The 14,334-nt window shown below is 41.3% G+C and overlaps 1 protein-coding gene across 3 annotated transcripts; it reads right to left on the bottom strand.

Moving 5' to 3' along the window:
• Nucleotides 1-10,716: 10,716 nt before the first annotated feature.
• On the bottom strand, nucleotides 10,717-13,348 carry LOC100839057 (vesicle-associated protein 1-3). 3 transcript variants are annotated; one of them, XR_002961393.1, is made up of 9 exons: nucleotides 12,912-13,348; nucleotides 12,744-12,814; nucleotides 12,571-12,652; nucleotides 12,361-12,476; nucleotides 12,105-12,269; nucleotides 11,972-12,019; nucleotides 11,535-11,597; nucleotides 11,214-11,291; nucleotides 11,064-11,124 (listed from the first exon to the last, which is right to left on the bottom strand). XR_002961393.1 is itself a non-coding variant. In XM_024456392.1 (8 exons), the coding sequence occupies exons 2-8, from the start codon at nucleotides 12,783-12,785 to the stop codon at nucleotides 11,011-11,013; spliced, it is 645 nt and encodes a 214-aa protein (XP_024312160.1). In that variant the 5' UTR covers nucleotides 12,786-12,821; nucleotides 12,912-13,342; the 3' UTR covers nucleotides 10,717-11,010. The 3 variants fall into 3 exon arrangements, 2 of the variants coding, with proteins under 2 accessions (XP_024312160.1, XP_003580294.1); XM_024456392.1 differs by lacking the exon at nucleotides 11,535-11,597 and having other exon boundaries at nucleotides 10,717-11,124; nucleotides 12,744-12,821; nucleotides 12,912-13,342; XM_003580246.4 differs by lacking the exon at nucleotides 11,535-11,597 and having other exon boundaries at nucleotides 10,717-11,124; nucleotides 12,912-13,342.
• Nucleotides 13,349-14,334: the final 986 nt, after the last annotated feature.

Raw genomic sequence — 14,334 nt, 5'->3', positions numbered from 1 at the left:
CCCCTTCGCCCCCTTCCTCTTCCACTCCCCTTCAGAGGATGCTATGACTCGTGCTGAAGCCTAGCTTACCATGGATTCAATGGCTGTTTCTGAACCGTGCTGTGAATCTTTTTGTATGTAAGAATATTTAAGTTCCAATAGGGATTAGTTAGAATAACACAATTTTCTATCTGCAGGAGCTATCAACATTAGCAAACTTGAAATTGTTGAATCAGTCATCAAGAGAAGATCAAGACCGATATCTCGGAAAAGGTTCTGATGTCACATGTTCATGCTCATATACCAACAGTAGTTGTTCTCAGCTAATAAGCCGTTCCAACTTAATTAAAGAACATAGTTACATATTGATTTTAGTTCTGCCATTAGAGTACTTGGTAGCAGCATATCTTATTCTAGTTAGAATGTGATGAGTTATGGACTGGTAGCAGCACTTTTATATACTATGCATTCAGTTACAACCTATAGTTCAACTTCCAGAGGTGATAGTACCAACTGTAGTTAAACTTGATGTCATATGATGTTTGATTGATACCAGCCTGCACTATATATAAAGAGAACAGAAGTAGCTAAGATGTCATTACAGATGGGGGATAGCTCAGATGTTGCTGAATCAACGGGTGTTCTTCCAGAGACACCTCGTGGCAGAAAGTCCATAGCTTGGCAGCATTTTGAAGAAGAGTTGGTAATGGTTAATGATGTGCCGATGGCTGTCTGCAAATATTGTGGTCTAAAGATGAAAGCTACTGCAAGGTCAGGCACTAGTAGTTTCAGAAACCACATTGGGGAGTCATGTCCTAAAATTGGAGATGTTGAGAGACGCAAATTCTTAGCAGCAATAAAGAAACAATCAGCAGATGTGTTCGTGTTCAATCCAGAAAGAACATGTGAGCTTATTGCCATGTTTTGTATAGATGGTGAGATTCCCTTCAACAAGTTCAACAATCCGTATTTCCAAGAGTTTATGGCCTCAATGCAGCCTACCTTTTTTGTCCCTGATCGTCATGTTGTTAGAGATGACTGTATTAGATTGTATGAGAACATGAAGAAAGATTTGCGCGATGAATTTCAGAATATTGATTCCCGTGTCAGTCTCACTTCCGATCTGTGGACTTCAAACCAGAAGCTAGGATATATGTGTGTAACAGCACATTACATAGATGCAAACTATAAGCTTCATAAGAAGATTATTTCTTTCAAAAATGTCAAGTATCCTCATACCGGTTTAGCTATTGAAGATGCACTTTCAAGATCAGTTGCAGATTGGGGGATCAAAAGGAAGTTGCTCACAATCACTTTGGACAATGCATCTAACAACACCAAGGCAGTGACATCATACTTACATAATGAAGATCATGGTCTTTTGCTAGATGGACTAGACTTTCATGTGAGGTGTTCTGCACATATTCTGAACATTTTAGTCCAAGACGGGTTAGTTCATGTTAAGGAAGCAATAAAGAAAATCAGGGAGTTGTATAGACATATTGAAACTTCACCTTCTCGCCTGCAAACATTCAATTCTATTGCTGATCTGAAGGGACTCCCAAAGAAGGCCGGTTTAACTCTTGATCTTCCGCATCGCTGGAATTCTACCTTTGACATGATCGAAGAAGCTTATCCATACAAACATGTTTTGAATAGTTATGCAGATGAAACTAAGGAAGTGGCTGCACCAACTGAAGAAGAATGGGCTGCTGCAATGTCAATTGGGAAAGTCCTTAAAGCATTTGAAGAGGCTACACTTATAGTATCAACTGATAGGAAACCATCAGCCCATATGTTTTTGAATATGGTGTTGTGTATAAAAAATGCTTTACTAGATGCAGCATGGCAAACCGATCATGTGTTGAACAATCTGGCTGATAGTATGGCTACAAAATTCAGCAAGTATTGGGCTGAGGCTTCAATGAACACAACGCTTGTGATTGCTGCTATTCTGGATCCAACACAAAAGATGGATTATGTGGAGTTCTTTTATGGAAGAGTGTGTTTGTCCGAAGATCGCATTGAAAGCAATATAGAACGCACAATACAAAAATTGAAGCAGTACTATGACTTGTATGCAGAAAATGTGAAGAGAACCGTTGAGAAGTCAATGCCTTGTCAACCTGAAATTTTGTTGGGTTCACCGGTGCTAGGAAAAAGGAAACTTGATGAGGAATTTATAAGGTACAAGGCTAGGAGAAGAGCGAGGAAGGAGCCCGGTTCAGAGCTTGATGCTTATCTTGAGGAACCAGCTTTGCATACTGTGAAGGACTTTGATGTTTTGGGATTTTGGGAGCAAAACACGGTAAAATACCCTGTACTTGCAGCAATGGCCAGAGACTTCCTCGCAATACCTCTAAGTACAGTCTCGTCGGAATCGGCATTCAGTCTTGGTGGTCGCATCCTTGGGGACACACGAGCCTCTCTAAAACCTGATAGTCTTGAGGCCCTCGTATGTGGAAAGGACTGGCTGACCAAGCGTCGGTGAGTGAGATGGCCTGACAATGTTTACCCGTAGGCCTGTGGGTAAGTATCATGATTAGTTTATTGTTATGTAGTCATAATCATTGAATATTTTTTGTGGACATGATTGAAGTTCTCTTGCTGAACCAGCTTGCATAGTCTTAATTACATCATCATTATTTAGCTTGCCTAGCTCTCTTGCTGAACCTTGAATAAAGGGGCTCCTAAAGAGCAACTCTTAAACCTGTGTTGTAAGATCTTTTGTTTCAGGTGAACAGTGTTTCTTTCTTCAATTTAATTTGTTTATAAGATGTTCAGTTTGCTTTCTTCAAGCTCAGTTCCATCTTCACATGTACCTTAATTTGTGCTGAAAGTAGTTATCAATTTTTGTTCTCAATTGTCAGAACAAGCAAAATTAAGCCACCAGATTTGTTCACTAGGTATATAAATGACAACCTCACTCCAAAAGTTACTTTGATGATGTTTGATTGACCTGCCTTTGATGTTTTTACTTGGCTGATGCTTTTAGCTTCAGGCCTGTGAGTTTGATTGGCCTGTCTGCATGTGATTATCTTACTCTTTGAGTTTGCAGGGTTTGTCCGGGGTGCAGAACTTCACAAAAAAATGTCATGCTCTGTAAAGTATAACAAATGCTATCTTTTTAATTGATCCTCGAAGGCTAGCTCCCACTACAGGATCTTTTTTCCTAGTCTAGTGTAAGATTTTATCATGTTTGCTCTTGTTTATTTTGATTTATTATTAGCATTTTCTTTTATTTTGTACTCCAAACAGAAATGGAGTACTGAACCTGAAACTGTTCATATCATTTGCCATCATGGGCTTCCTTAATGCCTTTTTCTTTTCTATGCAGAGGATGATCGACACGGGCAGTCACGGCTAGCAGTTTATGGAATCATTGTTGTCTTCATTGATAGACTCTTGATGAACTTCAGAAGGACTATTTATAGTGACTAATGTAATAATACTCCGCATATAAAGTTTGACAATGATTTGCTTGTAGAGCCTGATTTGCATGTATCAATCTTGCTGAAATTAACATGCAATTATCGATCAACAATATTCTTGTTTTTTTTACCGGAATAGTATTCATGGGTTGTTACAGCGGCAGCTGCATTTGCATGTACCAATCTTGCTAATGGACTCTTCATTAGCTTGTTTGCTCCTATCGATAGCCAAATGTTGTGAAACACCAACCCGTCCCAGCTGCACGCCACCATCCATGGGTTCAAACCGCGTGCATAAAATGGGTTTGATTTGGTCCGGGGGAAAAACTAGTCTGGATTGGTGCGGTTTGGATTTTGAGGAGTGAGTTTTGGTTTGGTGCAGTTTGGTTAATTCACGTATGCTTGAATGGTTTGGGCTGGATACGGGGTGGGTTTCAACCATTTACCAGGCTTAGTCTGATCTGGGATGCTTTGCACTTCATGTACAGCTCCTGTGCTGATTTTTCTGTTCCATTCAATTTCGACCAAGATCAACATAGTACATGACCCTTCTAAGATGGTTGGCTGAACTTAACCTTTTAGGAATTTTCAAGCAGCATTGCATTGGCCATGGGCGGGCCCAGGATTTGAGAGTTTGGTAATCAAAATTTCAAAGTGAAAAGAAGAGATTTTTTTACAATAAAACTTGACAATTTTTTAATTTGGTTCGGTTAAAATTGAAAATTGTGCCACTGAACCAAGTAAGGAGGTAGCCGAAGATGTGGCCTTAGTTGTTTTTTGGGCTGAATTGCTTGAATGCCTTGTTATTTTGATCTATTTTCTTTTGTTCTTACATGTACATACTACTATATAACGTATATATCTAGTTTCTTGGTGAAAATAATTGTCATTCAGCTGAATACCTTTCCCTAAATCTGTGCCAGCCCCTGGCATTGGTAATTCAGCAACTTGCCCTTCGAGTTTAGAACATTATAACCCTCTTTTTTAGAAAATGAAAATAGTTTTTTATGTTTTTTTTAAATACTCCCTCCGATCATTAATAAGCGTTTGTACAAAACCTAAGACACTTATTATGGATCCGAGGGAGGTTTTTTTTATGGGTGTGACTATATTTAGGCGCCTAATTTTTAAGCAAAATGCGTAAATTATAAGTTGACAATCAGATCCGTTGGATTAGTATCTAGATGTCATTTTTATTTTATTTTTTCATCATTCATTTCGAATCTTAAAACACGGAAAATTAATTTATTTCTAATTAAAATCTTACGACTCAGATATAGCAAAACCGTTTTTTATTATCAGGGGCTCTCCTTGGATTTCATTAAAGGAAATCGTTGTGTCTAAAACTGAAAAAGAGTTACATTCAACGTTCCGTTACAACATTACCTGTTTCCGTTAATATTCCCTCGTATGCTTCATTTTACCAAGCACTCCAACATCTTATGAAACAATGGGTTTTTCTCTTGACGCATATTCAAAAGAGTTTGCTAATACTGTTCTAATATGCATTTTATTCCTATGTTCGCAAATTTTACATGGAAAACGTCCTCAACGTGAGAAGTAAAAACCACGAGACTAATCGGTCCACTCCAAATTCCACTATTAGCAAATGGACACAATTGAGTCTTCTAGAACTTCTAAAGAATAAAAACAACACCATTACAAGTTACAAACTTGCTGCCACCATCAACAACGACCACTCTTAAGTCTTAACAAGAGCAAAAGGATATAGCTCAAAATCATGTAAACAGAGAAATGCAGTTTCTACCCCCTTCGGTTTTCATATTACTGTTCTTAAACGGCTAGACCAAAATACGTGAAACTTGACAGATATGTAGTTCTATGAGTCCTCAACACGCTAGCAAAATTGCAGTTCAATCCGACATCGTTTGATCCCTCAAACTGACAATATTCCAACACTACACATCTCTGAAGTTCCAGCAAACAGATCTCACGAAACCACTCACTAATTTGGCTCCCTGACCGCTTAATCCTCAAACCAACATACCAAATCGAAGTGCTCTAAGTGTGGAACGAACACACCAAGTTTGGAGCTGATCAAACCACGTTTGATCCTCCTACGAACAAGTTTGGTGAAAACTTCACACGGAGCTCGAATTTAGACAGATTTTCTCTTTCTTTTTTTTCTCCTCTCTTTGGTTGTAGGTGTGTGCTGCTCTCTTCCTTGCTCTCTCACTCTCAAGAGGCAGCAAAAAAAACACTCAACTGAGGAGGTAAGGGTTAGATTTTTGTTCATCTCCTCTCTCTAGGAGGCATCTCAGTCATTGGATTGGACTGCAGCACACCACCTCCATGTGGAGAGATCAGCCCAACAATTACATTAATAGTCTACACTCAGTGAACTGGTATCCACCTCCATGTGGAGGGATCAGCCCAACAATGATCAGCTCACATTGTTAATAGTCTCAGTTCAACGAACGGATGACCACCAGCTCTCCTTAAAACTGGTATCCCGTGATCCCAAGTAAAAAATAGCCACCAAAACAGTTGCAATATCCATCGGATCAACGTCATAGCGCACCAATCTCCATGCAGACAAGGACAAAAAAATGGTTTAAATTAAGTGATACTATATCAGGTCGCCTGATGAGGACGAAGCAAAGAAGGAAGCTGCTTTATGGAGTTACAAATAAAAAAGGGAAGCTTTGCAATTGGACGCCATAATACTGTACTATCTTAGGAGGAGTGCATTACTACAATCTACAAGTTCCCATCTTATTCCTCCCAACAAAACCTACTCCACCTAACCTTACGGCGGCACATCTTTTTTTGCGAGGCAAGAACCACAATCCCAAAGCTATCCATGACGAAGCACCTCTCCATGGCCATGGTCAACATCTTCTTCTGCATCCTTCTGCTGTCATCGCTCATCCCTTCACCTCTGGTGGAGTCATCAACCATCAACGATGGGCACGACGCCCCCATCGTTGCAGGTACTACCACTATTTATATAGGCAGCGAAAAAGCCTTATACATTCCAGTCAAGTCATCACGAGTTTAGACAGACATGACAATCGACATCTGACGGCTTTGGAGAAATCAAGGCGCCGCCCCGTATGGTTAACTGTTTGTGCTAGCCTGAAGAACAGTGTCTTTTATTAATAATTGTACTGTACTAGGGGTTGGGCCGTGCCCTTGCACGCCTCCTGTGGCGGTATTTGGAGGACGTGCGTTTCTGCAGTGGGCGGATGCAGCCGTAAAAAAATTTATGCGGGACATATACAGGTTTCTGCCAGTGATAGCAATCAGTGCAGTAAAAAATGAAGCAATGGCAGGCCAGACGACTCAGCATATCCCCCCCCCCCCCCCCCCGCCTAATTGTTTCTTGACATGGGTCAGTTTAGAGGAAATTAAGTCAATTACAAGAGGAGATCAAGGATTTGTATTACTGCTGATCTCTCAAGGTATATGTATGAAGTTCAGTTAACCAAAAAAATAAAGGATGCAAAACGATAAAGCACACACGCCCGGCTCAGTCATCTATTCTTCAACTATTTACATTCGGGCTTCCACATTCTTTTTGAACAAAAAAACAGCATAGCAAATCAAACGAGAACCATTTTAGCCTCTTCTTTCGACAGGAAAGATCGTATGCTTGTAAATCTGCATCTCATCAGAGCACCTAAGAGCACCCCAAACATTTAGTGGCTGGGCTTAGGAACTCTAGAACACCCGGAGATGGTGGAGGTGAACTTGGTTCTGTTCTTTAAGGCAGATATTTGAGGAATGCCCTAATTGGGCCGTCACACCATCTTCAGATTCCATAGTCTTCTTTTACCTAAAATTAGATGGGAAGTTGTTTAGACAGTAATTTACTAACCAAGAGACTATATACAAAAACCAGCGGTAGGTAATAAATAAGTTTTGGATTTGGCAATTTTAGTCTGCTGCTGGTTCGTTATCTCTCACAAGCTGGTCAAATTTGAAAACTACAAATAAAAATTTTGGACATTTTAAGATCAAATTTAACACAACATGAGCAAGTATCAAGTGTGTGCTGCAAATCTACAGAGCAACAATAACAACCTGCTGGCTGCTACAGCTAATATTTATGATCAGGAAAAACACAACAATCGTGTGTTACTTGCAGGCACATGCATGTTCCGTCCTTACTCTGGTAAGAATGCAGAGTTAATGTTCAATTCTAAAAGGTGTTGTTTAATCCTTATTATCATATTTCAAAAAGAAAACCCAATCCTATCCTAAAAAGAGTTGGTCCTTCGGTCATGATATGATCAGAATTCAGAACTTGTTTGTGCCACCTAGATGCTCAAATGACACAAAAACAACAAGTTCAAGATTGAACTTGATATGATCAACTAAGCTTTATGGGGCAGTAGATGTATGGGTTTTTAGCTTACACAGTGAAGTATAATAAGTCTTGGAGGTCACACATGACACTAAGTTAGTTAGAGTAGAAGCAACTAATTACATTGACCGTCATTCCTTATTTAACTTGAATTAACATGCTAGGATACAAAACATGCAACAACTGAAGGAATCTATATATTTTCAGAAAAAGGATAATTAAAACAAAGTATATTTGGGTCAACTTTTCATGTACAAACAGTCAAGGTCATAAGTTGTGAATGGATCATGGACGCAAGATTCTAGTTCATAATTCTGCAGGTTTCAAATAGGAAACCGAACACTCACACATGATCCTTTTCAAGTCTGTTTACACTTGGTAAAACAAAGAGAAGAGAACACACTTCTATTTCATAGGCTCTTTTTGGTCCAAATCCAGTGACAGAGCAACCACACAGTACTAAATCCAAAGAGCACCAGACAGGGCACGATAATAGCCCCCCATGGTTGCGGAACTGACACCACTAGGTTGATCAAGTATTAAAAATAAGACAATAGAGGCTCTGGTTGAAATTTCATTTCCATACTTTACTGTTTGAAGAGAATATCAACAATTTTCTGTTGTTAGTTAGCAAGGCTATGCATATTGGGCTAGTACGAAGTGGAATCTGGAAATAGAAGCATGGACTGATCCAGATTATATTGTGTTCATAGCAGGAAGCCAGGAAACATTAACTATATTAGATGCATATCTCATTGCACGATGGACAGGCCTATACCACAAATCAGGTACAATAAAGGAATTCCAAGCATTCCATATATAGCCAGGGAAAAAAGTTTGGAGTCTAAGAAAATCCAAAGATTTAGTGGTTTGCTGCACTAAAGGACAGGGCTATTATTGTGCCATAAAAGTAGCACTTGGTGATAATCGAACTGCAAATAAACAAATTACCTTGAGACGATACTCCAACACTTTGACCATCAGGGGAAAACTGTATATCTTCTCATCTGTCAAGATTAAGTGATCATGTAGTTCCTATGAAAAATAACATAAAAAAGTTTAAGTAGCAAGCTAATCCTAGGAGCTATAAACCTGGAATGTTCTAGCTTGCAAGTTGCAACTACAATTAAATGCAGATATATCCAAAATCCTCGTGTATGAACTTCTGAAAAAGAGATATATTGCTTACCTCTTACTCCCTCCGTTCCATAAAGATTCGCATGAATTTGAACTACCCTCCGTTCCATAAAGATTGGCATGAATTTGAACTAGAGCTAGTTTAAATTCGTGCCAATCTTTATGGAACGGAGGGAGTAACTATTTGCTTCCCCTCACTGTGTTTTTTGTCCTCGACTCCTGAGGCCACTTTTAGGATTAACACTAAGAAGTGGGGAAAGGAAGGTTTCATTTAAAATCCAAGCTGATTATCAACTGTCATGCATCATGGAGACCATAAAAGCTTATGGAGGAAAATATTACTAAATAGTATTATCTAGAGAAATCAACAAAGCACAAAAACAGAATATTGCCACTACAATTTTCTCAAAGGTCCGAGTACCCAACTCACTATTATGGTTTGAAGCCACCTTTTCCTAGAAGGCAATCAGCTTTGAACTTGCTCGAGGCTGCCGCGAGCTCCCTAAAGGTGATGAACTGCTCCTCAATCAGCTGCAGGTCCTCATCGCCAGAGTGAATTCCTGATGGTGCTAGAAACTACTTCCAAGAACCAATATCATTTTCTACAACCAGATAGTAGTTTAGTCAGGATAAGGGAAATCATTATGGAAATAGGAACCCTGTGGCTCCTTTAACTGCTAAAAATCATGCAGTCGTCCAAATTCAATGCCTGGTCCCCTTAGAGTTATCAGTTCTTTTAAATGGTTTTCTAGCCCGATACTTCTTCACCCTCAATTTTGTGCAGTTCATTTGCTATTTCCAGTGGATACCAAAGTAAATATCAAGATGAATCCATTCGTGAAACCAAGAATGTGACAGTGCCCTTCATTTTTCCCTGGTAGACAAGAGAAGTACCTGATCATGATTCTCAGCCGGTGGATCAGGACAGACAATTTTGACATCCTTCCTTGTCTTCGTCTTTAGCCATTGGTAAAGCTCTCGACGCACGGACTTCTATCACACCAAAATTCAAGCAAAATGTCCCCGAGAATCAAAGTATTTTCAGGCAACAAAAATACATAAAGTAAATCATATACGGAGTCAGGGAGGCTGTTGGTACTCGGTACCTCCGAAACTCCAGATGGAGGCCATCACCTTCTCGACCTTCCTGGTGCAGCCCGCGCACTGGCACGGCATCTGCATGTACCAAATCCCACCCAAAAAATACGAAAGCAATCAGATCGGGAGCCCTAGGAGCCTAGATCGAGGAGGGATCTTACGGATCGGAGGAGGACGGCTCGTCCTAGGTAGGTGGCGGGGGGCTCCATGGCAGACAGGACTCGAGGTCGGCGGTGCTAGGCTTCGGTCTCTCTGCGTAGAGTGCGGTGTGGAGCAGCAGAGGCAGGCCGACGGGCAGAGAGAGTGAAAGGGGGCAGGTCGCCGGGGAGGGTGGAGAGACGGGGCTAGGGGGAGAAAAGGAAGGCTGCGAGGAGGCTTTACGACGGACTGGACCGGATAAGAACAACACACCGACGAATGCACAGTGGCCATCGACATGCATCCAGCAGAGCCACGCACGAAAACGCACCGATGAATGCACAGTATCCGTCGATGTGCACCCAGCAAAGCCACGCCCGAAGAACGCGCGCTCCCTTCACACTGCGACAGAAAGGTACAGGAACCGTCGGCGTGGCCTAGCCCATCGGCGCCCCTTTCTTCGCGGCTTACTTGTATAGATGAGTTTTCTGTGCTTTTGATGGTGCATGGTTCTCTGTATCTTGAGTACATCACTGATGTGATTTTTCTGTTGAATTTGTTGATGAAATATGCGAAAACGCAAACGCAAATTTGGAGCATACCTTTCTTGGGAAACCAGCTCTGCTATCAGCGATTCTGAGACATTGGATATCAGTACTACTAGTACATCACAAGGATAACTAGTTCTGGAACTCCTACAAAATTGAAGCATATTTATATACATGAATACGATTGATGTTGTCCTTCTCTGTGAAAAATTTACAGCCTGAGGATCCCTCTGTAGTTCCAGCCTCCAGGATGCTCGTATGAGAAAGCCCAAGAATAATGGAGACAGAGCCCCACCACGGTGGGAGCACAGGCATAAAGATCCCTTTCTTTCAGTAATTTTTTTTGTAGCTAAACCTTGATGTGCTTCATCAAGTGTCCAATGAAGACAGATGACATGAAGACTAACAGCACAAACATTACTGAGAAACCCTGTTGAGATGATCTTGCTTCCCTCAGGAGTTCCTGAAACAAGGTCAAATACAAATGTTCAGCACACCATATGAGGGGTAATATAGATAAGTACTCGAGTACATCTGAAGGGGAATTCTTACAATATCCTGCTGAAGCTTCTGATTTTCATCCACTGAATATACTCTCTCTCCAACCAGCTTTGATACTACAGAGGCACCCTAAACAGACGCATAGGATAAATAATGTAGCAAAAATAAACCAATGGATTAAATTTATAAGTTTAGTGCAAATTGATTATGTCCAACTCAATGAACTGTACTTGATTAATCAAATCATGTAACATACAAGTTCAAAAAAATATAGTGCAAATTGATTCTGATTACCAACTCAATGAACTGTACTTGATTAATCTAATAATGTACAAACAAGGCACCCTGAGGGGGGTGGGGGTAGAAGTTTACATTTTTTTTAGGGTATCATATTGCTATATTGAAAATGACACGGTGCTGCGACAAGGTCCTGATCTGCCCGGAAACAAAATGGAACATTAAAAGAATTTTCTTTAACTCAAAAGAAGATATCAATTACTAAACGTAAACTCTGCTGAAAACAAGTTTTTTTCTTGTTTTCAGCAAACGGAATAAATACATTGTAATTACATTATTCGATGAGATGGATTATCATGAACCCGAAGGATTTGTCCAAAAGAATATCAGTCGGATATTTGTAGCGTTGTGCATTTTTCAAACAATTCAAGAAAAAAATGTTGAATATATGCACACCCAACATGTCGAAAATTCCTGAAGCCTAGATATCAATGCAAATAATGATAAGAGCTCTTTCCGTCAACCACTGCAAAACTATATACCAAGTGTGTGTTAACTGAACGACGAATTACCTCCGCACATGGAAGTTTGGTTCCAGAATTATCCATGTATCTAGACGCCTGAGACAGAAATGAAAATATCATCAGAAAGAACAGTGATAATATTTTCATGTGGCACCCCAAAACAATGGTGCTTATTACTTACAGCATCAAACGCTGATGATATTTTCACTTCATAGTCCATCACCTCTGACCGAGGGGATGCCTTTTCTTCCTCTGCCTCCTCGGGCACTGGCGAGGGAGGGTTAGCAGCAATGTAAACCACCCGAAGCTTGAACTCCTCGATTAACCTGCCCGGTGTTCTAGTGAACTACATACCGCAACAGACCGCCGCATTACACATAAGAACTTGATTACTAGAGAGTCTTCATCAGATCAACATGAACATTCCCTGAGTTTACCAGTTCAGGGAGAAAATCTCTCATGGTAGCCCCATCTCTCGCCACGACGCTCTGCACGAGGAATTTGTCCTTGCAATGATAATCCAACTGCATCTCCTTGGGAGCCTGCATCGTAACTGCACCAATTCCAGCACTTCAGTAACAATGGCACGATGGACAATGCGTATCAAGCAAATTGAGGAGAAGATAACTCTGCAAAGCAAACAGCACCTGTGACGCTGCAAGAGCTCCGCGGCAGCAGTATGCCGCAGGTGTGCCGCACCGAGTACTTCCTCGGGTTCGTCGTCTTCACCTAAGGATTTGGCACACAGGACAGAAATCCATCACCCATCCTTCCTCCCGATACACCGCAGAGTGCCAGGACAGTATAAGAGGGTATTCACCTTGAACGCCACGTACTTGTCGGTCTTGTTGATCAGCTGCATGCAGCAAGATCGCTGCCTCTTGACCTCATCTTAATTCTCAGGGCACAGAAAGCAAGAAGAAAATCAGTCCAGGACTCCGGAGAAGACCACCATGAAGCCTCACTGAACTCTGTCGAGAACACTTACAGGGGATCTTGAGCTCTGAAGGGTAGACTCGAAGCAGCGTGCTGCTCATGGCTCCGGCCACTACCAGAGCACTAGAGGAGAAACAAGAACAGCAGAAAGATTCGATATTTTCCCTCTACTACTTGGCAAGAACCAGTGAACTGGACGGCGCGAGAAGTGGCAGTCCTGGTGTGGTTCCTGCCTCCAGAAGCAAAGTGCGCGAATAAATCGCAATGATGATGAGGCAGGGTGATCTGAAAACGCAGGGGAGCAGCTCCGTAACCGGAGGAATAGGATATTGCTGGGGTGGGGATCGATCTCCGCGGCTATATTCCTGGCGAATAGTGCTGATTTCGGCTGCTTCTTATTTAGATGTTCCAGCTTCCGGGGTGGTGGAATTGCAAAGCCGGCGACGGGAGGATGTGATTTCGCAATCGCATCGGTAGGATGCGCCGTCCACGTTAGCTCTATGCCTCCTCCGGATTTATTTATTTTTCTTCTTCTTCCCCTTGCGTTTCCTTTCGGGCACAACTTTGGGACAATTGGATGTGACTTTTTTGTTTGATGCTTGTGGGATGTGATGCATTACCACACTACTTAACTTTGTAACTGAGCAGTGGTCTTATCGCTTCTTGTTCTGGGACACTGTCAAGAGAGAAAAGATATCCTGTGTACTAGTTAGACCAGGGTAACGAACTGATGGATTTCTCTACAGCTTCAAAATGGAGCTGGTGGTGATTCGTGTCTCTCTTTCTTTAAAGGCCGCCAGGGGCCCCGGGCCAAGGTAGTGGTTGTGGAATCAATTATCGGTGAGATATCAGCTTCAGCATTACCACAATGAACTCGAATGTCTTCAGAGCTGTGTCAACAAAATTTTTGTTTAGAGGCGACTGGATTCACCCGAAATTTTCCTGAACGACTACCAGGTTTGATTGTGATTAAAGGAGTTTTGTAGCTGTGCTTTGTGAGACACCCATAAGGCCATAACATTCGCTGCAGGTCTGCTTTTCTACTCTAGGTTTGTAGTCGCTGACTCACTGTCCACTAATCCTGTTGATATACTACGTACTTTATTATGACCGTAATCCACAATGCTTCGTCACCAAAGTCATGTATGGTGCGTGCGTCTTAATTGAAAATTGAACATATTCCTGACTTGTTTCTGCAAGCAACATAAAGTAGCAGCGCCGTCAGACATTGTTCACCTTTTTGAATTGCATTAGAACACAAATCTTGTGCCAGAGAGCTCGATAGTCCATACCTAAGTATCTGAAGTAGCAATGCGTAGAAGCTTTGCACAAAAAAAAAAGCAGCTCTCCTCTGCCATCATTTTTGAAGGAAAAATATGTCCTTTTTGTTAATGTTATCTAGATTCTAGAGACATAGGTAGAACGTGTGTGTCCGGCGACTGGATCAACCAAACACGGTGTCCTGGATCTATAGA

The sequence above is a fragment of the Brachypodium distachyon genome, chromosome 5 (assembly GCF_000005505.3).
Source record: "Brachypodium distachyon strain Bd21 chromosome 5, Brachypodium_distachyon_v3.0, whole genome shotgun sequence".
NCBI lineage: Eukaryota > Viridiplantae > Streptophyta > Magnoliopsida > Poales > Poaceae > Brachypodium > Brachypodium distachyon.
This window is presented reverse-complemented; position numbering and strand designations above follow the sequence as displayed.

Coding starts and splice junctions, on each gene's coding strand:
- LOC100839057 (XM_003580246.4), bottom strand. CDS start 12,960: ATGAGCAGCACGCTGCTTCGAGTCTACCCTTCAGAGCTCAAGATCCCC. Junction 12,477..12,570: donor GAGCTCTTGCAGCGTCACAG/GTGCTGTTTGCT, acceptor GAATTGGTGCAG/TTACGATGCAGGCTCCCAAG. Junction 12,270..12,360: donor GAGATTTTCTCCCTGAACTG/GTAAACTCAGGG, acceptor TGCGGTATGTAG/TTCACTAGAACACCGGGCAG.